The sequence below is a fragment of the Terrapene carolina genome, unplaced genomic scaffold, assembly GCF_002925995.2.
Source record: "Terrapene carolina triunguis isolate 2854851 unplaced genomic scaffold, T_m_triunguis-2.0 Scaffold95, whole genome shotgun sequence".
Classification (NCBI taxonomy): domain Eukaryota; kingdom Metazoa; phylum Chordata; order Testudines; family Emydidae; genus Terrapene; species Terrapene triunguis.
In genome coordinates, this window is record NW_020664446.1 from 3534390 (window position 1) to 3558986 (window position 24597).

General features: G+C 42.0%; 1 protein-coding gene across 1 annotated transcript in view; it reads right to left on the bottom strand.

Annotated features, from left to right (window-relative positions):
- Positions 1 to 10533: 10533 nt before the first annotated feature.
- SLF2 (SMC5-SMC6 complex localization factor 2) overlaps positions 10534 to 24597 on the bottom strand; it is a 48976-nt gene continuing 34912 nt past the window's right edge. The window contains exons 14-20 of the mRNA XM_026650955.2: positions 24339 to 24436; positions 19567 to 19654; positions 18842 to 18970; positions 17953 to 18030; positions 14903 to 14989; positions 13358 to 13426; positions 10534 to 12399 (exon numbers count right to left, since the gene is read on the bottom strand). Of these exons, the coding sequence (XP_026506740.1) occupies positions 12364 to 12399; positions 13358 to 13426; positions 14903 to 14989; positions 17953 to 18030; positions 18842 to 18970; positions 19567 to 19654; positions 24339 to 24436 (585 nt within the window). The 3' untranslated portion in view covers positions 10534 to 12363. The remainder of the gene's footprint in view (positions 12400 to 13357; positions 13427 to 14902; positions 14990 to 17952; positions 18031 to 18841; positions 18971 to 19566; positions 19655 to 24338; positions 24437 to 24597) is intronic.

The window sequence follows — 24597 nt, forward strand, 5'->3', positions numbered from 1 at the left end:
TCTGCGGACCACAGGTTGGAAACCACTGACCTACTGCATTTCCAGCTTCTCTTTCTGAAGCGTGGGGTTATTTCGGAAAGACTTCTCATGCAAGTCCTTGCCCCGCTAGCTGGTCCCAGCTTAGGATGAACTGCCATGGGATCAAATGAGTCAGCATCACCCAGGAAGATTTGAGAGCATTCTTGATATCTCTAGTTGTATTCTAAGTCTGACATTATCTATGTTATAATCTAAGATGTCTAGAAACAAGCAGAGGAAAAACATTTTTAAACACAAAACAAACCCCTATTCCTTTCCACTTCTCTTTCCCTCCTGAAGATTAAGGACACATGACCGGTTTCTTTGGTTTTTTTTAAAATCCCTTGTAGGTCACATTTTAAGAGCTGAGTTCACTGGTTTCCAGCTGAAGTTGCTGTATAGGATTTGCTTGATGAGGGCAACCTTCCCCAGATGCAGCTGAGAGTATAGCTTTTGTCATTGCAAAAGACAAAGGAGTTGAATATGCACTTACCCAATGAGTCAGCTGATAATGGAACAAAACAGACAAGATCATTTTTGGCAATAGATGTTATTTGCTGAAAGGCTTAAAAGGGGACACGGCCAAGGTTAACTGGGCTGAAATGCTACCTAGCTTTTAAAAATTACAAGACAAGGTCTCAGAATGTCTCCTCCCAGTTCCTACATCCTTATCCCACTGCGCCTGCTGCCTGTCCCCCCTTCCGAAAAGAGCCGGGTGCTGCAAAAAGGCTGTTACAGCTGAGCCCTAATAGATTGCGCATAGGTCAGAGAGAGATGTAGGGTTATTTCCCGCTCCAATTCTGCCTCACTGCCTTGTTGAGTCACTCCACTTATCCGTTCTTCAGCTTCCCTCGCTGTAAAGGGGATAGTACCCACCTTTTAAAAGGGCATTGTAATCTATGGATGGCTAAAGCCCTGAATTAATGCCGTGTGGTGTTATTAATGGAACTTTCCTCTCTAGGTAACCCTACATTGATCACTGGCCTTCCAGGTCTAGGGGGTGCTAGGATATGCTTGCTTTGGGGGGCAGAAAGGACACTGCGAGGTACATGTACAGTATCATGACCAACGTAATTCTCCCTCACCTTGCAAGTGTCCTATGACCCAGCAGTTTAACATTACTAGAGTCGTACAAAAGAAACCATCAACTCTTCTGGTTACAAGACAGGAGAAGAGGATGACTGTGGAAAGAGCTACACGTAAGCTGTGGCGGGCAGGTCAGTGTATCAGTATTAACATTTCACACTTCACCCTGAAGCAGCCCCATGCAGCCCCACTGAAAGGCATCGGCCTGTCTGCGCTAAGGGCTGGGCAGGAATCAACAAGCGCAGACGGGGCTGCACAACAGTAGGGACAGGGTAAATCCTGGTACACGGGAACAAATCTTTTATGGAAAGTGCCACGACAGAGCAGAGAAGACCTTGAATTTTAGGTCCCATCCTAAAGCGAGACAGGAATCTGCAAAGAGCTCCATTTTTTCTGACCCAGAAGGACAAAGACCTGAGTCGGCCCTCCTAGGATCGGGACCTATGGCTCCACCCAGCAGTGGGTGTGCGGGCTTGGACCCTGTCCTTTTCTAATGGTGTTTTTAGGTAGCTGCATGGGTGTGTGAGAACATGACGTCAAAGAAATTCTGCTGGCTCTTTGTAAATCTGCATGTACAAACTCCAGTGATAGTAGAAGTGCTATAAAACCAGGATCCAGGTGCAGTCCAGTATGGAAATCTAAGGACAGAGTCTGATTGCAAATTGTCTGCTTACCTCTTTCAAAAACCGGATTCGTTTTTAAAGTACGTTGTTGTATAGATTAACTAATTTAGAATCTGACCAGGGTAACAGGGAGTAGTGTGATGTGATACCTTTGCTAAAACCACCAGAGAAACTTCACTGACTACAGTCTTTATTTGCCTAGAATAGCATTTAATGTAGCATTTGTACCCCAAAATATTTTATGTTGGGTACCTGAAGCTGCGATATGTAAGCTGGAAACCCGCCCCCCACCAAAAAATAGCAACATCAGGACAGATACACGAATGCCAATGTGTTAATTGAGAAAGATAAACAAAGCCCATGTCACTGGAGAGCAAGAGTTACCAGCTACTGGGTGGTTGTGGTCAGGGGTGAAAGTAATTTAAAGGACTTACCGGTACTCCAGAGTCCTTAGGAGGGGGTGGGGCCTCAACCAGAAGAGGCGGGGCCTTTAAATCCCCAAGCACTTTAATCAGGATTTAAAGGGCCTGGGGCTGGGGTTGTGGTAGCAGCAGCTGGCACCCCGGGCCCTTTAAATCACCCCTGGAACTACCAGCTGCAGAGGCGTCTGAGAGCCCTGGGGGTGATTTAAAGGGCCTGAGACTCCAGCTGCTGCTACCGCAGCGGAGCCCCGGGCCCTTTAAGTCACCATCGGAGGGGGCCCCGGCCTCGGGCGGAGCTTTAAAGGGCCCGGGGCTCCACTGCAGTAGCGGCAGCTGGGAGCTCCAGGCCCTTTAAATCACTGCCAGACCCCCGCCGCCGCTACCCCAGGGCTCCAGCAGCAGGGCTCGGGTGGCAATTTAAAGGGCCCGGAGGGTAGCGGCAGTGGGAGCCCCGAGCCCTTTGAATCGCCAGCTGAGCCGCACTGCTGGCGCCCCTGGGTAGCAGCAGCAGCCGGGGGCTCGGGCGGTAGCTGCAGCAGGTGCCCCGGGCCCTTTAAATCGCCGCCCGAGCCCTGCCGCCGCTTCCCTAGCATCAATTTTAAAATCTCAATTTTGGAAATTTCCCCCAAATAAATTGGAGCAGCTTAAAGCATACCAGGAAAAGCTGAAGTAAGATGGCCTAAAATATATATGCCTGGCTACAGAAGATGGGCCAGGCTAGAGGAAGGAAAGCAGGGTTTGGACATCGGGAAGTCCAGCATTGTACGCTCTGCCACTGAGGTGCTGTGTGACTCTGGGCAAGTCCCTTTACTGCTAGTTACGGTGGGTGAGCGCATCGCAGAGATCACTTCTATGGAGACAGACTTGTGGGAGACGGCCTACTGGCTGTTTGGTGATGGGATGAACAGCCTCTCTCTTCTGTGTTCCTAGTGGGTGTGTGTCCACACCCTCACCGCTGACTCCGGTCAGGCCCCACCCTGGCACTTTCAGCAAAGAGGCCAATGCCTGAATGAACCACAGAGAGTTAGGTCTGGTCTACGCTACAGAGCTACATCAGAACAACTATGTTGCTCAGGGGTGTGAAAAATCCACACGCCCCTGAATAACGGAGTTATACTGACCTAGCTCCGGGTGCAGACAGCGCTCTGTTGGTGGGGGAGTTTCTCCCATCAACATAGCTACTGCCTCACGGAGAGGTGGATTAACTATGCCAGCGGGTATTAACTCCCATTGGCTTCGAGCGTCTTCATTAAAAGGCTACAGCTGCACTGGGGCAGCGTTTTAAATGGAGCCCCAGCTCTACGGTGAGTTGCCTTAGTAGGCCCGTGTGTGGGAGTTTGCCCCATAACCACCTATGCCCCATATACCTGATCTGGCACTAGACAGAGTTCAGACTTGCTATAAATCCAACATCCCTCCCATGTGTTATATTTATGAAGGGGGGGGGGGGGGAAGACACTTTGAAATTCCATTGCCAATACGCTGCAGATGGTTGTTTTTATATCTCTGAATGAAGCAGGCAGTTAGTCACCGCAGCTCTGAGAGAACAACCAGCAATCTGCTTGGGATTAAATACTCACTTACTGTGCCTACTGTGCCACTTTTTTAACATGACAATTGATGGCAGCATAGTGGATTGGTGCCGTTGAATTACAGAGCCGATTTGGAAACAGGTGCATGTGCCGTTTTCAATCAAAGGGGGGGAAAAAAGTGAAATACATCAGAAGTAGGAAACCTGCCAAATAATCAGCTGGATGATTGAGGGGCTAAAGGAGCGTTCAAGGAAGACAAGGCTGCTGCAGAGAAGCTAAATTAATTCTTTGCCTCAGTCTTCAATGAAGAGGATACGGGGGAGATGATTTAGGTGACAAATCTGAAGAACGGTCCCAAATTGAGGTGTTAGTAAAGGTGGTTTGGGGACAAATTGATAAATTAAATGGTAATAAGTCACCAGGACCAGATGGTATCACCCAAGAGTTCTGAAGGAACTCATGTGAAATTGTAGCTATCAACTGGGGCATGGCAACCTATCGCTTAAATCAGCCTCTGTACCAAGTGTCTGGAGCGTAGCTAATATAATGCTGATTTTTAAAATCGGCTCCAAAGGTGATCCTGGCAATTACAGGCTGGTAAGTCTAACTTCAGCAAAAGGCAAACTGCTTAAAACTATTACAAACAACAGCATTATCAGACACAAATGAATATGATAGGTTGGGGAGGAGCCAACATGGCTTTTGTAAAGGGAAATCTTGCCTCACCAATCTGTTAGAATTCTTTGAGGGTATCAACAAGCATGTGGACAAGGCTGACCCCATGGATCTAGTACGTGAACTTTCAGAAAGCCTTTGACAAGATCCCTCACCAAAGGCTCGTAAGCAGTCATAGGATAAGAGGGAAGGGTCCTCTCATGGATCAGTAACTCGTTGAAAGACAGGAAAAAAAGGGTAGGAATAAATTGTCAGTTTTCAGAATGAAAGTGTCCCCCACGGATCTGTATTGGGATCGGTGGTGTTCAACATATTCATATATGATCTGGAAAAGGGGGTGAACGTTGAGGTGGCAAAATCTGCAGACAACTATCTTGAGTAATTTTGTATTAAGTCCAAAGCTGACTGCAAAGAATTACAAAGGGATCTCACTGAACAGGGTGACTGGGCAAGAAAACAGCAAATGAAGACTAATATCCGTTAATGCAAAGTAATGCACAGAGGAAAAAATAAGCCCAACTATACACACACACACCATGATGGATTCTAAATTGGCTGTTACCACTCAAAGATCTTGGAGTAATTGTGGATAGTTCTCTGAAAACATCTGTTCAGGGTTCATCTGTTCAAAGAATGAGTTACAGCTGGCCAGAAATGTTACCAACAGGAAGGGGTTCTTCAAATATGTCAGACAAAAAAGGAAAGATCAAGGACTGTGTGGGTCCACTGCTCAATGAAGGCAGCGAGCTAGTAATTGAAGATGATCGAAGACAGAGCGGCTCAGTGCCTACTTTGCTTCAGTCTTCTCACAAAAACATAACATGACCAGACAACTAGAGAAGTTATCATAGACAACAAAGGGGACGGGATGCAGATCGGGATAAGTATGCCCACCCCTTTTGAAAAGGAAAGCATCAACGGCCAGTGATGGGACACTAGATGGGGAGGGCTCTGAGTTACTACAGAGAATTCTTGCCCAGGTGGGGCTAACTAATCACCATATTTGGGGTCAGGAAGGAATTTCCCCACAGGTCAGATTAGCAGAGACCCTGGAGGGTTTTTTTGCCCCTCTCTGCAGCATGGGGCATGGGTAATTTGCCTGTTTAAACTAGTGTAAATGGTGGATTCTCTGTAACTTGAAGTCTTTACATCATTTTAGGACTTCAGTAACTCAGCCAGAGGTTAGGGGTCTATGACAGGAGTGGGGGGGTGAGGTTCTGTGGCCTGCAATGTGCAGGTCAGACTAGATGATCATGATGGTCCCTTCTGACCTTAGTCTACGAGTCGATGAGGACTGCTCTTTGCCGTGTCTGTACAACACCTAGAACAATGGGGTCTGGTCCATGACTGGCGCTCCTAGGCACTACAGTACAAATCAATAACTGGAATTTAGGCACGACACCAGGGTTAACATCCACCTCCATGGGCTCTAATGAACCACCCGTTTTATGTCTCATTCATACCACAGCCCCTTCAGGAGCACAATAGCTCCATAGCACTGTGCTAATTCAATAGGAAGACTACCACCTATTGACCCACCAATGCCAATCTAGGCTGCAACAAACTCCATTTTAATGAGTCTTTGTAGTTTTGACTCAACAAATGAAGACTCTAGAGAGTGTGCCTGCCTTCACTGCTCCTGCCAAAGAGTTACGCTAGGAATTCGATTCGAGCAGTTCTCAGCAAGCAGGGGAGGCTAACGTCCTGTAGGGAAAAGCAGAGCCAAAGAGAGTGTGCGATATAAAAGTCAATTGGAATGAAACACATCACTCTGAAGTTTATAAAAAACGGAACACCAAAGCCCACAATACTGACACAAGTTTAATAGACAGAACTAGACACTCAAACGAAAGGTACAAAGTCACAAAATAAATCCTTGACATTTTCTTCCCCGCAGCTTGCATAAGACAAAGCATATGAATGACATTGTTCTTTCAGTGCATAGACCAGAATAGCGGCAGAAAGACCATGGTGAACAGTGCCCTCTGTGAAAAGCTCGCAGCTGTAACACAAATAACACTGCTTTTACAAAATCGGCAGTTTGACCAACACAGGACAAATCAATGCTTGCTGACCCTTTCCCTCTACCTGCCCCCAAAAGCCTGACTACTCAACCACCTGCTACCTAGTTCTTTTTTTGCCATCCTAAACATGGTGTTTATATATTGAGGTGAGAAGCTGGAACACCTGCCATTAATCCAAGAGCACAAAAGTCAGTTTTTCATTTCTAAGCAAGCTAAATAGAGAAACTAGTAAACCAAAAAAAAACCCTCCCCTGGGATTCCTCAGTAAAGCTTCAGACCAGGACCTGGGATGAAACACTTGTAGATCTGGTGACTGACCTCCTCCCATTCATAGACAAAGGCCTGGTCTACACTACGGGATTAATTCGGATTTAGCAGCGTTAATTCGAATTAACCCTTCACCCGTCCACACTACAGAGCCATTTAGTTCGAATTAAAGGGTGCTTTAAATCGATTTCTGTACTCCACCTCGACGAGCGGAGTAGCGCCAAAATCGATTTTGTTAATTCGAATTAGGGTTAGTGTGGCCGCACACCACCGAATTAATGTGGTTAAAATAAATGGGGTAGTGTGGCCGCACACCACCGAATTAATGTGGTTAAAAACCGAATTAATGTGCTTAGTGTGGCCGCGCACAATCGAATTTATACAACCTGTTTCCCAAATTCGAATTATCTAAATTCGGATTAATCCCGTAGTGTAGACATACCCAAAGAAAGTACAGCCATGATCATCCTGCTGGATCTCTCTGCAGCATGGATATGCAATTAGGTTACCCACCTCTTAGACGCGACAGGGGTGAATGTAACCACCTTGAAACGCCTCCATTCTATTCTCCCACACTGAACCCCGAGAATTTTTCATCCCCAGAGCAGTCACCTGCAGAATCCCGAAGATTCCATTGGTCCCTATTCAACACCTGTCATGAAAGAATCAGTGAGACGAATTGGGGCGAAGTGCCAAACAACTTGCAGACACCCAGCTCTGCATCACCCCTCAACTTTCTCACCATGAGGACGAAGAGGAGATGCCCAAAGCTGAACTCAGGCAAGACTAAAGCAATGCTGGTAGGAAGAGGGAAGCACTTTGGAGAACTTTAACAGCCCCCATTTTCAAGGGCACCAGCCTTCAAATTATTTCACCGCCACAGTGCTCCTGGGTGCTCCAAGAGTCATGGGGGCAGAACATGCCTACTTCCATTTGTGACCAACCAGATTTATATCCCATTACACTGGGCACACATCTGGCCACAATAACCTCCAGGCTTGATTGAAAAACTTTTAGCTAGACATGCAGCCACAGAGCCTAAAAAAAGCTCCCACTGATACAAAACACAGGAGGCCATCTGTTCAGCAACACACGTCACTGAACACATCACCCCTACGCTCTGCTCTCTGCACTCCTTCACCATAGAAAGGGATTTCAGTTCAAGCAGTTCTTGAAATCCTCCATGGGATCGGCCTTGGCTTCCTGAGAGGTTGCTACTCCCTCTGCAACCAGAATCTCCCCCAATTACTACATTTCACTGAAAAATAAAGTGGTAAACAATAGGCTCATGAGTGCTGGAGGCAGAAGATTCTCAGGAGCTAGGCCTAGACCATGGAAGCGACAACAGAAATCAGCTACATTAAGTCAGAGGAAGATTTTGCATTTAGATCCTGCAAACCCTGCCCCTCACCCAAATTCTTCTCACAATGAGAAACAATCACCAATTTATAAACTAACCAGGCTGGGCAAGATGGGAGACTTCTTTTTATTTCTATTTTTAACTACTTGGCAGATGGGAGGAACCATATAAATTGTCTAGGAGACGCTCTCATCCCACCTGACAGTGGCAGGGCCCTTGGTTATACCCTCTATTTTCACCGCCTATCCACACTGCAGCAATGCAATACACCAGAGCACGAAACCCTCAGCTCTTAGGAAACTCCAGCTAGTACAGAGCTCTGCAGCATGTCACCTCGGCATCATGGGCTACTGCAATCACATCAAGCCTAATCTCCATCCTCTACACTGACTTCCCATAGAATACGAAGTTCAAGGTCTCAGTCCTTCTCTTCAAGGTACCCAGTGGCCTGGGCCCAGCGCTCCTAGAAGATTGTTAATGCTCTTCAATAAAGAGAGTGGTAAAGAGCTCTATTCCTCTGGTACAACAGAATTTTCTACCAGAAGGGTAAAGGTCATCTGTGCAGTAGGGCTGGTCTAAGACTGTGGAATAAACTCCCACAGAACTAAGGACCATCACGAACCTCAGCACCTTCCGACTTACAGTGCAAGACAACTTAGAGCTGCCTTCTGACAGAGCAGTATGTACATTTAAAAAAAAAAACCCTATCAAACACAAGCACTGTACTGCATACATATTTCTCTCCTTGCAAGGAGAGAACAAATCACATGTTGCAGATGTGCTTAATGCAGTAATGAAAGCATTCAGATACTACAGTAACAAGCATGGTATAAGAACCTCTATAGAACATAATATCTAGATACATTAGTTCCATACTCCAAGTGTATAAGAGCTTGAATAGCTAAAATTGCACTACCCATTAATAATTTTATCAAAAAGCATTTTCTGTTAAAAACATGTTTACTTCACGACCCACCTATTGTACTGATCTTGATAGATATGCAACCAACAAGTTATACATGCGCCATATGTCCCTGATGTTCTATTCACCTGAGATCCACTAAGCTCAACAACCCAGCTGAATTCCCTTCATAGGCTTCAAAAAGTTCTCAACTGTCACCTTGAATGAGGTTTTCAAGCGCACCTGTGGAGTGTAAGTCCCCATTGACTTTTCAATGGGACTTGAACTCAAATCATTTCGGCACTGTTGAAAAGCCCAACTCACATACCTAAGACCAAAGCACAATAGTAGGGACAAGACAGTAGAGTACAAATGTTTGTTGCCACTGTGCGATCAGATTTTATTAATTTAAAAACATTTCATTGATCTAGTTTTGTAAACCAAACAATGCTTGTCAGTAAAATAAATTTGTTGTGTAGAAGCATGAATGTACATCGGGTAGCCATCCTTTCGTTTCCTGTCTGTGATATTGTAGCAACGTGTACCTAATTACCCACGGAATGAGATAAAGTGGCTCTTGGTGCAGCTAGCATCATTTTGAAAGATAAGCCTCAGTGCAAAGTGCTTATTTGAAGACAGCAGAAGCTGTGTGACATTGATTGTGCAATTGGCCTTTCTCCACAGGAGCATTAGCATTCTAGGGGGCTAGCAAAGCACAACAGCCCCGGGTTTGGTCAAAGTTGGCAACAGGCAGCAGTACTGGAGGCAGTACTGAGCTCAGAACAGATGACGGGAATGGAAGGAATCCCTGGCATGACACTCAAGTAAAGCTTCGGGACTATCTCTGTAATGACTGATGGGTTCCCACAGAACCACTGTCCGGTGAGCAGTTCCTTCAAACACGGGAGAGTTGAAAGTGATTGTGTACAGATTAAGAGAAAGGAAAAATCCCAGGGTTTACAAAAAAGACAAAAGGAATTAAGTGAAAAAAGTGCAGGAGTACACGTGCTGTTACTTCAAAACTTCTTGTAAGGCATTGCAGTAAGACAGAAATATGATGTGCAGCAATTTTTCACCAAGTGAAAGTTGATATTTGCATGACTGCCTGTTTTATGTGCAGAGACATTTAATTAAAAAACAATTCTAGCTTTATTTTCCATTGGAGCTATTAAATAAAAAAGCAAATATCAAAGTGGCTATTTAATCTGAAAAAATCAGTAGTTTCAATGGGCTTTGAACTGCAATACAAACGAGACTGGCTGTCCAAACCCTCACCTACCATTCCTCAGAAACGTACAAGACAGTAGCCTCCTCTTCACATAGTAAGAAAATATATACACATTAATTACAGTAAATAAAAACCAATATATTCGGCACTTTTTTTAAACTTTACACAATGTGAGAAAAATATAAACACTAATAAAATTATGTACAATAATATATTCACAGAATAATAATTGACACTAAAGGAAGCATTTATATAGGACAAACTGTAGAGAGAGCAGTCCCCTACCCTACATTACCACTGTAATGTTTAGGCTTAAATAGTTCTGTACCCAAACAAAAAAAATACCCTTGAGGTAGTTTTCTCCAATTCCTGGTGACAGGTTAAGATTTTGTGTGTCTTTTTTTTTTTTTTAATAGTGCCATCAGCATGAATCTTGTTCTAACATATGCAGACTGTTTCGCCTTGTGAAAGGCACAAAGATGCTGTGGCTTTCAACTTTATTAATAAATTCACACAACGACGCTTGAAATGGAGGACAAGAAACAGTCACTTAAAAGCAATTTAGCAGCGAGCGTCAAAAGCAAATAAAATCAGGTAAGGATACTTTTCTCCTCCTTATAGGTCACTCCACAATTTTATATTAGTTTCTTCTACATATTTACATGTGGGAGCTTTTCTTAAAATTGAGTCTTTTTTGCCTATTTTTTCTGGGAAAGAGTTTGGCATATGAATTTTATTATACAACCATAAGTACAATTCATACTTGCAAACCAAAGAAAAAAGAGGACGTGTGTATTCTATGTTGATATCACTAGAATCTCTGGGCTTGCCTACACAACCGTGCGGCCCACACTAGTAGGCTATGCTATAACTTCCTCATATAGACCCTGGGAGCGTGAATGAAAAGGTACTTAGTTCACATTAATGCAGTCCTGTTTAAAAGAGGATTACGTTTCACACCAACTAGGTACACCTTTTAGTTTACACCAGCAGCATCCACGTGGGGCAGTGCATACTGCAGTTCACACTCTGGTAGTCTGAACTGGAAGCCCATATAGACTGTCTTTATTAGCTAAAGATTCTTTGTTGATGTTTTTACCAAATACTTGAACGTATCTATTTAAGCACATGTATTTCATAGATGAAGTGGTATGCTAAGCACACTATAAGTAGTGAGTGCCCAACATTTGCTCACAAAATAAAAGGTATTTTGTCCTTAGAATATTACATACAGTGCAAAGATTTCAACAAGAGTTCTGAGCACACCTCTAAGGGCAAAATTTAGCACAAATGATTTTGGACAAGTCTAATATGACTTTCACAGCTACTTCCATGCTGGCAAAGTCAAATAAGTTCTCATTTTCCCAAATCGCAGCTGACATTTTTAAATTGATATTTTTAAGTTGATATTTTGGCCATTTACAGAAAGGTGCTGAAGTCAGACTACATACATAAACAGGTGAAATTGTGTTTTGGATACTGTGACAGCAGATACTAACGTTGCAGCAAGATTTCTCTTTGTAATATTCATCTTACATACAACTTAATTTTCTGCACACTGTCACTATATATAAATTAAACAGAGTTGGTAAAGCATCAAGGAGGAAAATTAAGTTTAAATTGAAGCTAATACATCACTGTAATGACCTCTTAAATTCTTTGTTTATTGGTACAGCGCAGCCATGGAGCAAAGAGAAGTTCAACCATCAATCTGCCGCGACAACTATTTACACTGCAGCCCACATCCCTTTCGTTGAGGGGCCACCATTCCCTACTTCGCGCACTCAATTCATGGCTATTCATTTGCTAGCTGTGCAATAGCAATACTTATGGATGCATTTGGGCAACAGACCAAAAGAAGAAGTATATTACCACAGTTTTACATTGTAGTGATTAGGAAGGGAAATGAGAAAACTCTCTCAGCTTTCAATAGGATATAACACTAGTGGCCAATTCAGAGAGACATACTGGAGAATTTTTTTTAAATCTTGCACATACATACAATAACATTCCTGAAAAATTGTGTATATCTATCATCTATCAAAAAGTCAGAAATCAATTGCAGAGGTTATGTTTTTTCTAGTTGCCTGCACCAAGCTGAAGTTTTGATTCAGTCTGTTCTTTGACCAGGCTAGAGTTTCAATCCTCTTGGAAAGTCTTTCGCAGTTGCAAAAGAAGTTCTTGTTCAATTTCTTTCGTTGTTGTTTTCTCTGACCTGGCTTATGTTTCACAAATCCGGCTCCCAGAAATCATGCAGCTTCCCCTTAAAAGAAAAAAGAACACAGGAAAAAATTGAGAAACACACATTTTATTTTTGAGAGAGTAATAAAGTGAGTAGATAAATGAGTTAGCTTGAGCTACCTGTATTGCAACTAAACCTGTAAATCCATATAATCTTCTTATTTTAAGCAATAAGCCTACCAAGGAAAAGCAAGTTTCCTAGGCAACAGGCAAACACATATCTAATTAAAAAAACAATTTGAGAATTGCATCATCAGCAATTTCCACAAACTGATTTATAGAAAGCTTTTTCAGTGCATCACCCTCTAGTTCCTTTCCTTTCATGGCATTTTCTCTCACACGTAGGGATTCCATTCATTTTACCAATGTTACAATTATGTCGACTTTTCAGCAAGATTGCAAGAGCTATCAATATGTTAACAATGCCAATGTTTAATTATTCAATAATTATTTCAAATAGATTTAAGTGTTTATACATGCTTAAAACTCAATCCAAGAAGCCTCTTTCAGATTACTGGTTTAAGTTAAACAAACTTCCCTTTAAGATAATTTTTATATCCCTGGTTAGTATTAAAATAGTAAAAACAGGTACTCTGATACCATGGCATCCTACTGAGATACTAACCTAGAGATTGATAGAAATAGCCCCAAATCTTGGATATCCAACTTGGATATTTGTACATTCCACACAAGATCACCTACATATCTTGAAGGCATATCACTTACGAAGTGCAATCCAAGTATACTATAGTTTACTTGGTCACTCAAGCCATGTGTTAAAAACAAGGTTGAAATCCTACTGAAGTCATAGGCAGGATTTCACCCAAGGATTATAGCAGCACAGCTAGTAGATAGTGTACTTTACTACTGACTCATTTACTAATTAGAAATTGCTTTTTAAAATTGCTACATTATACTTTCAAGTAACACAGAAATTAGTAAAATGCACTTAGCAATAAGAAAAATTGGTTTAACAGTACCTGAGTAGGCCGAGAATTTTGTATCATTTCCTGCCACTTGCCATATATCCTAGCAACTAAGTCTTTGACCTATAAACAAAAATTAATTCATTTAACAATTTAATAGAAATAAAAACAAATGTGAGACTTATAAAGACAGCATATGAAGATCCCTTTTAAAGCTGTGATACAGCAGGGCTTTGGGGTGACGGCATTTGAGCTCAATCTAATGCTTATACTCCATATGCAGATACTGTAGTCTACAAGTTTACAAGCAAGATGAACTTAATTATCTCAATTTAACACATGGATAATATCCGTGCTAGAGATCAGCGTGAAAGCATTTGCCTGATAATACCGGTGTCTCACTCTTTTTGGGTTAGCAGGGTGTAAAATGCAAGTCTTGCAGTTTGCCACTGGATTGACTGTCTTATTACAGTAATTACTCAGGCCAGTAAGCAGCAGCACAGACAGCTTCTAAAAGGTGTTCCTCATACATAAGGCCATACTTCATGGCTACCAATCTTGAGTATGCACTTCAATTTCTGCTCTGAAGAGCTTACATTATTTCTTACTCTGCTTGTACAGCACCCAACACACTGGTACCCCCCCAAGAGCTACTTCACAACACTACATACACGCAGAAGTGGTGGGGAGAAGCAGTCAAACAGGAACACAATAACCCCTTCCCACCTCAAGGGTAAGCGAAAGCAGCACACAAAAAGATATGTATGGTGGTGGGGATGCAGTTTAAACTTGAAATATATTTCAAGTGGGTCTGCAGTATTAACTGCACCAAATGACACCTCTACATAGAATCAATTGTCAATAAAGAGGCTTTTTGAAGGGTAGGAATTTAGTGAAGTCTCTAAGCTGGTGTAAAACAGCATAAAAATATAGAGGTTTGACTTAACTGAACAAAAGACTTTTGAAAGGTAAGGACTGCCATGCCGTCCATCTGCTCTGATGTGGCTTGCTACTAAAGCACATGCAAGTACTCAAGTAAACTTGAGACCCTCATAAGTAAAGCACCACAAAATATTCTAAAATAGGTGAGCTAGGCGTAATTCTGCATCACCTTGGGTTTTTTGGTGTCTTAATTAATTATGTATGTAAGTTACTTGTTAATTCAAATAAAAGCTATGGATCACTGTGCAAAAGAATCAGATTACTTTCCCAGTCCTCTTTTTCTCTGTAAGTGCTGCTTGGATAGTTCCCTTAGTCCAAAAGAGTGCTTCCCCCATCAACAATCAGTGACGTCTCTAGGCAGGAAAATGCAGCAGTATCCAGAGATCCTTGGCCAGAAAAAAAGATAGCTGCAATATGGCCCTGATCTTGCAGTGACTTACTCACATGCTTGACTCTATGTACTAAAGAGTCCTTCTGACAGCAAATGAGACTATTTGCAAGTGCATAGAGTTAAGCAACATGTGCAAGTCTTGGCAGGATTAGGGCCTACGTATAATAAAGCCAGCAAGGAAATGTAAGGGAATCATCAGTACTTCTAGAAACTCCTAAGCTGGAGCAGGGAAATGAAACACATTTCAAAGACACACATCTGCTTACCTTAGTTCTATAAAATAGTCTTGCATCTTCCCTAATATCACACTTCACATGTTTTTCTAAGGCACCACAGAGCCTCAGTAAGCACTTCTAAATAAACACAAATTCAAAACTGTTTAAGTTAATCACTTCAAAATTAAACTTTATTTAAATCCTAAACAGAAAAATTGCAAACATAGGAAAAGCACATACAGTTTTTGCAGGGCTTTTTAATTTTGTTTTTTGTAGTGTTTTTTTTTTTTTTTTTTGAAGCATTTTCTCCAATACACACATTTGGATGACCCAGGAGTACTACTAATAGAACCATAAGGCCACTGCTGTTAGGCACCATTAACACCACTTAACTCATGACTAAACATTTTTTAAAATAGTAGTTCCAAAGTTATATTCATTTAGCAGAATTATGCAATGGAAAATTAATTCTAACTGGCTAGTTTTTTGAGTCTTCAATGCCCTAGAAGTAATAAGACCAAAGGTGCCACTCAGATCAAATTTTCATGGAAAGCATTGAAACTACAATAGTCAAAATATAATTTTTCAGCAGACAAGTCAGGTAATCATGGAGCATTTCCTGGAGGAATTATTGGTCTTTTCATGTTTGTGGCAGCTCTCCTAGAAGATGATTAATCTTCTGGCAACATCCTTTTGCTTAAATATGAACTAGGATCCTATTTTACAGGAGTTTTGGACCATGAGAGCTGGTTCCCACATCCAACAGATGCTTCACTGGAGAATTCTGTTTCCTTCCTAAACAAGTCTTCAAAAAAAAAAACACAACAGAGCTTGACTTTCCTCTGTGGAGGCTGGAATTGTGTGCTTGGAGGAGGGAAGCTTGCACCTTGAAGCATGGACCTTTTATTTTTGATTAATAAAAATGGAAAAACTAAGAAAGGTCTGAATCTCAAGGTAGATCATTTAAATGCAAAACATACTAGTGGGTTATGCACAGGCCTTTCACTTCTAGAAACCGCATATTCCAATCTCTGACTTGAGGTCATCAGAAGTAAAGCAGGCTGACAACATCCTATTCTCCACAGCAGTAGTACTCCGACCTTTTTTCCATTTTGTGGACCACTTCATAAGAGACTTGTCCTCAATCTCCCAGTGCATCAAAAGCTATCAAAAGGTTTCATTCTGTGGACCACTGCTGATCCACAGTAAAGAACCACTGCTCAGGGACATCCACTAGTATCACAAAGATATCACACAATCCTATGTAGTTGGTACAGTCATACAAATATTAGCAACCGATTGGAGCAGACAAGAATGACATTCTCCGTCTTAAGGGAGTCACGTGATAGTCAGATTTCTTTAGCAACCATGTGGAAGATCCACGGAGTGGCAACGGCATCAGCAGTAAGACTGTTCAGCTACTTTATCGTAAGCAATTCAATGGGCAGGAACAAAGATAGACCAAATTACTGTATAGGATAACTGAGGTCTCCTGGTCAATATCCCCTCAATAAGTGGATTCTAACCTCCTAGGCCAAAAAACTATTGCTACTGAGCCTATAATGGCTGCTATATTAGCCTGCAGTTGCTGCACTCCCGTCTTAATTCTGCTCTGTTAAATACTTTGCAATATCTAGAGTGGGTCAAAACATTTTTGACTAAATATTTATTTGTCAAAATATGCTGTTTCAGAGCTGAAACTTTTGCTGAGATGTATCGATTTCAAAAAGGGTTTGGTGCGAAGGTTTCTGAGGTCCAGGTGGACTGTCACGTCACTTAGAGACCTGAAACAAAAATCTAACCTTTTTCATCCGAAAACAGACATACACAATTATGTTTCATGAAAGGTGTGTGAAAGAGAGGGTTATTCCTCCCTTGGTATCCTGCTGTTAATTGATTTATCTTGTTAGACTGACCTAACACTTGGTAAAGCACCCCCATCCTTTCATGTATTTATACCTGCTCCTGTATTTTTTACTTCATGCATCTGATGAAGTGGGTTCTAGCCCACAAAAGCTTATGCCCAAATAAATTTGTTAGTCTGTAAGGTGCCACAAGGACTCCTTGGTTTTTTTGCTGATACAGACTAACACGGCTACCACTGAAACCAGTCACCTTGTGCAGTAACTGAGGTTTTTCGAGAAGGTTGTCCCTATGCATGCTCCACTTTAGGTGTCTTGATGCCCTGCGCTTGGAATTGGAGATTTGTGGTAGCAGTGCCTGGCTGGGCCGCACACGTGCTGTAGCCGTCTCACGCTGTTCCGAGTGGTTACATAGCGGTGCGTAGCCAACCGTCCCTCTGTTTCTTTACTACCCCTGAGAATCCGCATGAAACTCCAAAGTAGAGGGAAGGAGGGAGGGTAGTGGAGCATCCACAGGGACAACCATCTCGAAGAACCTCCATTACTGCACAAGGTGAGCAACAACCTCCTCCTCCTCCGAGTGTCCCTGTGGGTGCTCCACTTTAGGTGACTGTTGAGCAGTGCCCCTCAGTGGAGGGGAGAGGCTTCAGAGTTGGTCTATTGATGCTGGATAACATCTTAAATCCAAAGTGAGCATCTGATGTTGATTGTTATTCTAAAGCATAGTTTTTAGCGAGCGTATGGACTGATGCCCAGGTAGCTGCTCTACAAATGTCAGTGATAGGGACATTATTGAGAAAGGTCACGGATGCTGCCAGTGCTCTGGTGGAGTGTGTACGAACTCCTGCTGGAGAGTGTACATTTTTGTTTTGGTAGCACATCTGGATACATCTATGGTGGAGAACCCCCATAGTTTGAATATGGACTTGAGAATTCCAGGATCCATCTCCCATTCGTGGGTTTGTGAGAAATCCCTGCTTAGTACGTCCGCTATTGTATTCTGACATCCAGGAAGATAGGATGCAGATATCTCTACGTTGTTGGTGATGCACCAATTCCAAAGTCGTATTGCCTCTGTTCTACTTTGGAATGAAAAAACACAATTGTCCTCCAGCCAGCTCCACTGATCTCTTACACAAGTAAGAAATGTTTGCCACTAATATTTAACAGAATTTAAACTGTGTCCCTATACAAAAAAACACCATCATAAGCAGCCAATCACATGAGCCAGTTACTTACCCTTTGATTAGAATTCACAACGTCAAAACAACTAACTTCACTGACCAAGTGAAGAAGACTGTAGGTCAGGTAGTATGCCTAGAAAGAAGCCAACATAATTAATACTTTTAATATTACAAGTATGAACTTGAATCTTCGTTAAATTCAGAGTGCAGCCACCCTCCTCTGAAACTACACCACTGATAACTGATTTTAGGATCATTTTATTTTAGTGCTATAATATCTAGTTTTAAGCCCTCAAGAAAGCCAGATCATCAAACATGTATATCTGAAAGCTTGCCTAAATAAATAATTTGAAACAGTATGGACAGGAGCACTGGAAAATACAATTTAGGAACAATTTTACATGGGTCCCTACATGACCTGAAAGGTCTTCTGTATTTCCAATTATAATTAAAACAAACTGGATGCATAAAATGGGTAGCTATGTTTTTCTCTCCTCTTACACCCCCCCCCCCCAACCAACAACAAACACGTATACCAAGATCCTGAAGGAATGGCTTTCAGACAAAGCCATCCTACGCAATCTCCAGTCTTCCAATATAGGCAAAGAATAATATTAATCCAGAGTAGTCAACTTCTATATAGACTGTAAGCTCTTTGGGGTCCAAAGTGCCTTATTATGTGCTAAGCATTTTTCATGCAAATACAAACCCAATCTCATCTGGCCTCTAAGCACTACCATAACTTGAATAATAATAGAATAATAATAATAATAGTATCTCAGCTCAAATGAATGGATAAAAATACTACGGGCAAGATGCTGCAAGGCATTCCATACACAGAACCCCTCAAGCACTTAACTCTAAAATTATGAAAAAGTCAGCATGTTCCAAATTACAAAACAAATGTGTAGGAGGAATGCAAATCACTAGCCCTACACATATACCTGCTGCTCTAGTTCTGTATGATCGCACTCTCCATTGAGGTCATCCTGCTGCTCCTTTCTTGCTTCTATCTTTTTCTTTAACAAGTTAGAAGGCTTCATCTGCACCAGATACTGATATAGAAGAGACATCTATATAAGAGCAAACAAACATTCTAGGAATTAGTACAGTTTACTGACATTGCACAGCTCAATACAGTATAAACAACAGACCACCACCAGTCGGAGATTATTTTGTCCACTGAAATGAAAACAACATCTAAAATAGTAGGTAATTTTACTCTATTCACAAAACAACAAGTTAATTCTTGTGTGTTTCCACCATTAAGCCAACACTATGTTAGTAACCAAGGGCTGATTTTTGCATGAGAAGCAATAAGCAGGAGAAATTTGCAAAGGGCAGGGTACCATTTTTGTCAGGAAAATGGATCTTAAGGAGTTAACATTAAAAAAAAAAAAATCACATATTACAGAATAAAGCAATGATAGCTGTGGAATAAGTCAGGGAATTGAAAAGCTATATTTAACAGCATACCGCACTAGTGATTTACAGAATTTTAGAAATCTAATCTGTCATCTTGCAGAGCTCCTAAACCATAGCAAATATCAGCCTCAGAGAGTCAAGACCAAGATGTAAATTAAACACAGTTAATCACTAAATGGCAAAATGAAACAAAACCCACAAACATACACACACACAATTTTAACAAAAGGTATGTATACTGTACCTGCAGGTCACTGGTAACAGGTAAACTTGTATACTTTTTGTTAAGAAGCTTTGAAATTATCGTTAGGCTAAGGTGTCGTCTTATTTGTCTGAAAGAGAAGTTTGTTTTTAAAAAAAATGAACATCTCAAATAAGTGCTTTTTACATTGCATATTGGGCAAAATATGATTTCCCTAAAGTATTTTAGTATGTGCTTTTTTGCATAGCTAGTGCAGATCTTCCAGCTTCACTAAATAAGGGTAAAAGGCCCCAAAATAAACAAGTGGGTAAACATCTGTCAGGAGTTTCCCTCCTGCTGCTGCAATCCTTCTCATGCACATGTCGATGTCATCTCAGAGGCTTGCCTCTAAGCCCACAGTGCAGGACACAGGCCCTCTCTCTCCAGGAATGTTATACCAGCTTCTATTTATGGATCCTTGGCTAGTTGAGACATTAAAATACTGACAGATCTCACTCAATTCAATAAGATACAACCGAATTTGCTCCAATCCCTCAGACAGAGACACACCTACAAGATCTTTATCAAGCATTCTTAAAACTACAATACCCACCTGGGGAAGTGAGGAAACAGATTGACAGAGCGAGACGGGTACCCAGAAATCACCTACTACAGGACAGGCCCAACAAGGAAAACAACAGAACACCACTGGCCATCACGTACAGCCCCCAGCTAAAACCTCTCCAGCGCATTATCAACGATCTACAACCTATCTTGGAAAATGATCCCTCACTCTCACAGATCTCGAGAGGCAGACCAGTCCTCGCTTACAGACAGCCCCCCAACCTGAAACAAACACTCACCAGCAACTACACACCACACCACAGAAACACTAACCCAGGAACCAATCCCTGTAGCAAACTTCGTTGCCTACTCTGTCCCCATATCTACTCTAGCGACACCATCAGAGGACCCAACCACATCAGCCAAACCATCAGAGGCTCATTCACCTGCACGTCTACTAATGTTATATATGCCATAATGTGCCAGCAATGCCCCTTTGCCATGTACATTGGCCAAACTGGACAGTCCCTACATAAAAGAATAAATGGACACAAATCAGACATCAGGAATGGTAACATACAAAAGCCAGTAGGAGAACACTTCAATCTTCCTGGACATTCTATAACAGATTTAAAAGTAGCTATACTTGAACAAAAAAACTTCAGAAACAGACTTCAAAGAGAAACAGCAGAACTAAAATTAAATTTGCAAATTTAACACCATTAATTTGGGCTTGAATAGAGACTGGGAGTGGCTGGTTCATTACAAAAGCAGCTTTGCCTCTCCTGGAATTGACACCGCCTCATCTATTATTGGGAGTGGACTACATCCACCCTGATCGAATTGGCCCTGTCAACACTGGTTCTCCACTTGCGAAGTAACTCCCTTCTCTTCATGTGTCATTATATAATGCCTGCATCTGTAATTTTCACTCCATGCATCTGAAGAAGTGGTTTTTTACCCACGAAAGCTTATGCCCAAATAAATCTGTTAGTCTTTAAGGTGCCACCGGACTCCTTGTTGTTTTTGTGGATACAGACAAACACGGCTACCCCCGATACTTGACTCAATTTAATGAAATCACTAAAAACGATATGTCATGAGTAAGGCTGTGAGTTTGTCACAGAGGTCACGGATTCCGTGACCTCTGAGGCTTCTGCAGCAGCCACAACCTCCCCTCCCCCTCCCAGCAGCAGGAGTTTGGGTGGAGGGCTCACGGCTGGGGAAGGGAGGGGGTGAGGGCTCTGGGTGGCGCTTACCTCCAGGGGGTCTCCCCGGAAGTGGCAACATCGCTCGGCTCCTAGGGGAGGCACGGCCGGGGTCTCTGCGCACTGCCTGCGCCTGCAGGCACTGCACCTTCAGCTCCCATTGGCCACAGTTCCTGGCCAATAAGAGCTGCGGAGCCGGCGCTCGGGGAGGAGGCAGCACACAGAGCTGTGCGCTCACACCTCTGCCTAGGAGCTGAGGGATGTTGTCACTTCCGGGGAGGGAGCCTGCCAGCACCGCCAACACCCCCCCCACCCAGCATCAGTGGGGGTCACAGGCCACTGCCTCCCTGCCCCTGTGGCACCCCCCAGGCCGCCCCCCTCCCCAAGATTTAATCAGGGGTATATTGTACAAGTCATGGACAATTCACGGCCCGTGAATTTTTGTTTACTGCCTGTGACCTGTCCGTGACTTACTAAAAATACACATGACTAAAACATAGCCTAGTCATGAGCGTTGTAATGATGCTCACTCTACAATATGGTAACACTGTTACTGTATAAATCTCTCTCTAAACAAAAACACTGTTGTAATAATTGTTTTGTTTCCAATATTTATATGGCAAGGATTTGTAAACCTATTAATACTTCCTAAAAAAATAAATAGGGAAAAAACGGACATTACTACTTTCAGAGAGCATTCAGACATCAGAGTGATTGAAAAATTGATGTCAGAAAGAATCTCAAGTAGTTAAGTCCTTGCAATAGAGCTAAAGTGTGTTTCAAGCCCAAGTACTTACGCCTATGTACTAAAACTAAGCTTGTGGTCTAAGAGTTAATCACAAATTACATATATAATTATTGAATCATAGAAATGTAAGACTGGAAGGGACCTCGAGAAGTCATCAAGTCTAGCCCCATGTGCTGAACCAGGACCAAGTAAACCTAGACCATCCTTGAGACAGGAGTTTGTCCAACCTGTTTTTAAAAACCTGGGAAGCTTATTCCAGAGCTTAACTACATTTATAGTTAGCTAGTTTTTCCTAACATCTAACCTAAATCTCCCTTGCTGCAGATTAAGCCCATTACACTTCTTGTTCTATCTCCAGTGGACACAGAGAACAATTAATCACAGTCTTCAACATATTTGAAGATTTATTAGGTGCCCCCTCAGTCTTCCTTTCTCAAGATTAAAACATGCCCAGCTTTTTTAAAATCTTTCCTCATAGGTCATGTTTTCTAAATCTTTTCTCATTTTTGTTGCTCTCCTCTGGACTCTCTAATTTGTCCACATCTTTCCTAAAGCTGGACACAGTACGCCAACTGGGGCCTCACCAGTGCCAAGTACTGTGGGACCCAATTACTTCCCATGTCTTACACACAAGAATCCTGTTAATACACCCCAGAATATTAGCCCTTTTGGGGACTGCATCACATTGTTAACTCATTCAATTTGTGATCCATTATAACCCCCAAATCCTTTTCAGCAGCATCACCTAGCCAGTTATTCCCCATTTTGCAGTTGTGCATTTGATTTTTCTTTCCTTAGTGACAGGTTTCAGAGTAGCAGCCGTGTTAGTCTGTATCCGCAAAAAGAACAGGAGTACTTGTGGCACCTTAGAGACTAACAAATTTATTAGAGCATAAGCTTTCGTATGCATCCGAAGAAGTGGGTTGTAGCCCACGAAAGCTTATGCTCTAATAAATTTGTTAGTCTCTAAGGTGCCACAAGTACTCCTGTTCTTTTTCCTTAGTGAAGTACTTTGCACTTGTCTTTAGTGAATTCTATCTTGTTGATTTCAGACCAATTCTCCAATTTGTCAAGATCATTTTGAATTCTAATCCTGCCCTCCAAAGTGCTTGCAATGCCTCTCAGCTGGGCATCATTTGCAAATTTTATACATACACTCTCCATTCCATCATCCAAGTCATTAATGAAAATAGTGTGTGTGTGAATGAAAATCGTGTGTGTGTGCGCGCGCACACACACACACCCCCACCCACCAGACCCAGAATGGATGCCTGCCGGACCCCCCATGAAACATCCTCACCGTTTGACAGAGAGCCACTGGTAGTTACTGCGAGTACGGTCTTTCAACCAGTTGTGCACCCACCTTACAGGAATTTCATCTAAACCACACTTCCCTAGTTTGCTTATGAAAAAAAGTCATGTGGTACTGTGTCAAAAGTTGTAGTGCTTCCCCCATATCCACTAGGCCAATAACCCTGTCAAATAAGGAAATCAGGTTGGTTTGGCATGATTTGTTCTTGACAAATCCATGCTGGCTATTCCTTATAATCCTATTATCTTCTAGGTGCTTACAAACTGTTTAATAAATTTAATTTTGATTGTTTAATAATTTGTTCCTGAATCTTTCCAGGTATTGAAGTTAGGCTGACAGGTCTAGAATTCCCAAGGTCCGCTTTGTTCCACTTTTTAAAAAGCCAGGCACTATGTTTGCCCTTCTCCAATCTTTTGCCTCAACCGTCCTTCATGAATTCTCAAAGGTAACTGCTAACCGTTCAGAGATTGCTTCAGCTAGTTCCTTAAGTAACGGAGGATGAATTTGATCAGGCCCTGTTGACCTGAATATATTGAACTTACCCAAATATTCTTTAACTTGTTGTTCTCCCTATTTCGGTTTGTTTTCCTTCCCCCTTGTTCTTGATATTATGTTGAGTACCTTTTTAGCGAAGACTGAAGCAAAACTACCTCAGTCTTCTTGATGTCATCAGTTATCTTTTCCTGCCCACTAAGCAAAGGACCTACACTTTCCCTTTGTCTTTCTCTTGCTCTTAATGTAATTAAAGAATCTCTTTGTATTGCCTTTTATGTCCCTTACTAGAAGCAACACATTTTGTGCCTTAGCCTTTTTGATTTAGTACCTACATGCTTATGCTATTCTTTTATACTTCTCTTAGCAATTTCTTCCAATGTTTCCACTTTTTGTAGGATTCTTTCCTTAAACCTGTGTGTATTTCAAGATATGTCTAATGTGCTTAGCACAATTTTGATATTAAATAAACTGTTAACTTATTATCAAATAAATGCAACACTGTTATTACCTTCCACGCTTTACCCAGCTAGGGACCAGTTGAACTAACCAAAGGAGATCATGGTGATGACTGGAAAGTTCACTTATTGTCAGACAGAGCTGAGGCATCTTAAAAAGGAAAGAAAAGATTTACTAAGAATGGATTATATTACAATGGTGAGCTGTCACATGTATGAAAAGTTGTCAGAAAATCCACATATCTACAGTCAGAAGATTATTCCCTCCCTGGAGCCGTGCAGAAAGAAGGGAGAGTAGGTCAATGATATTTT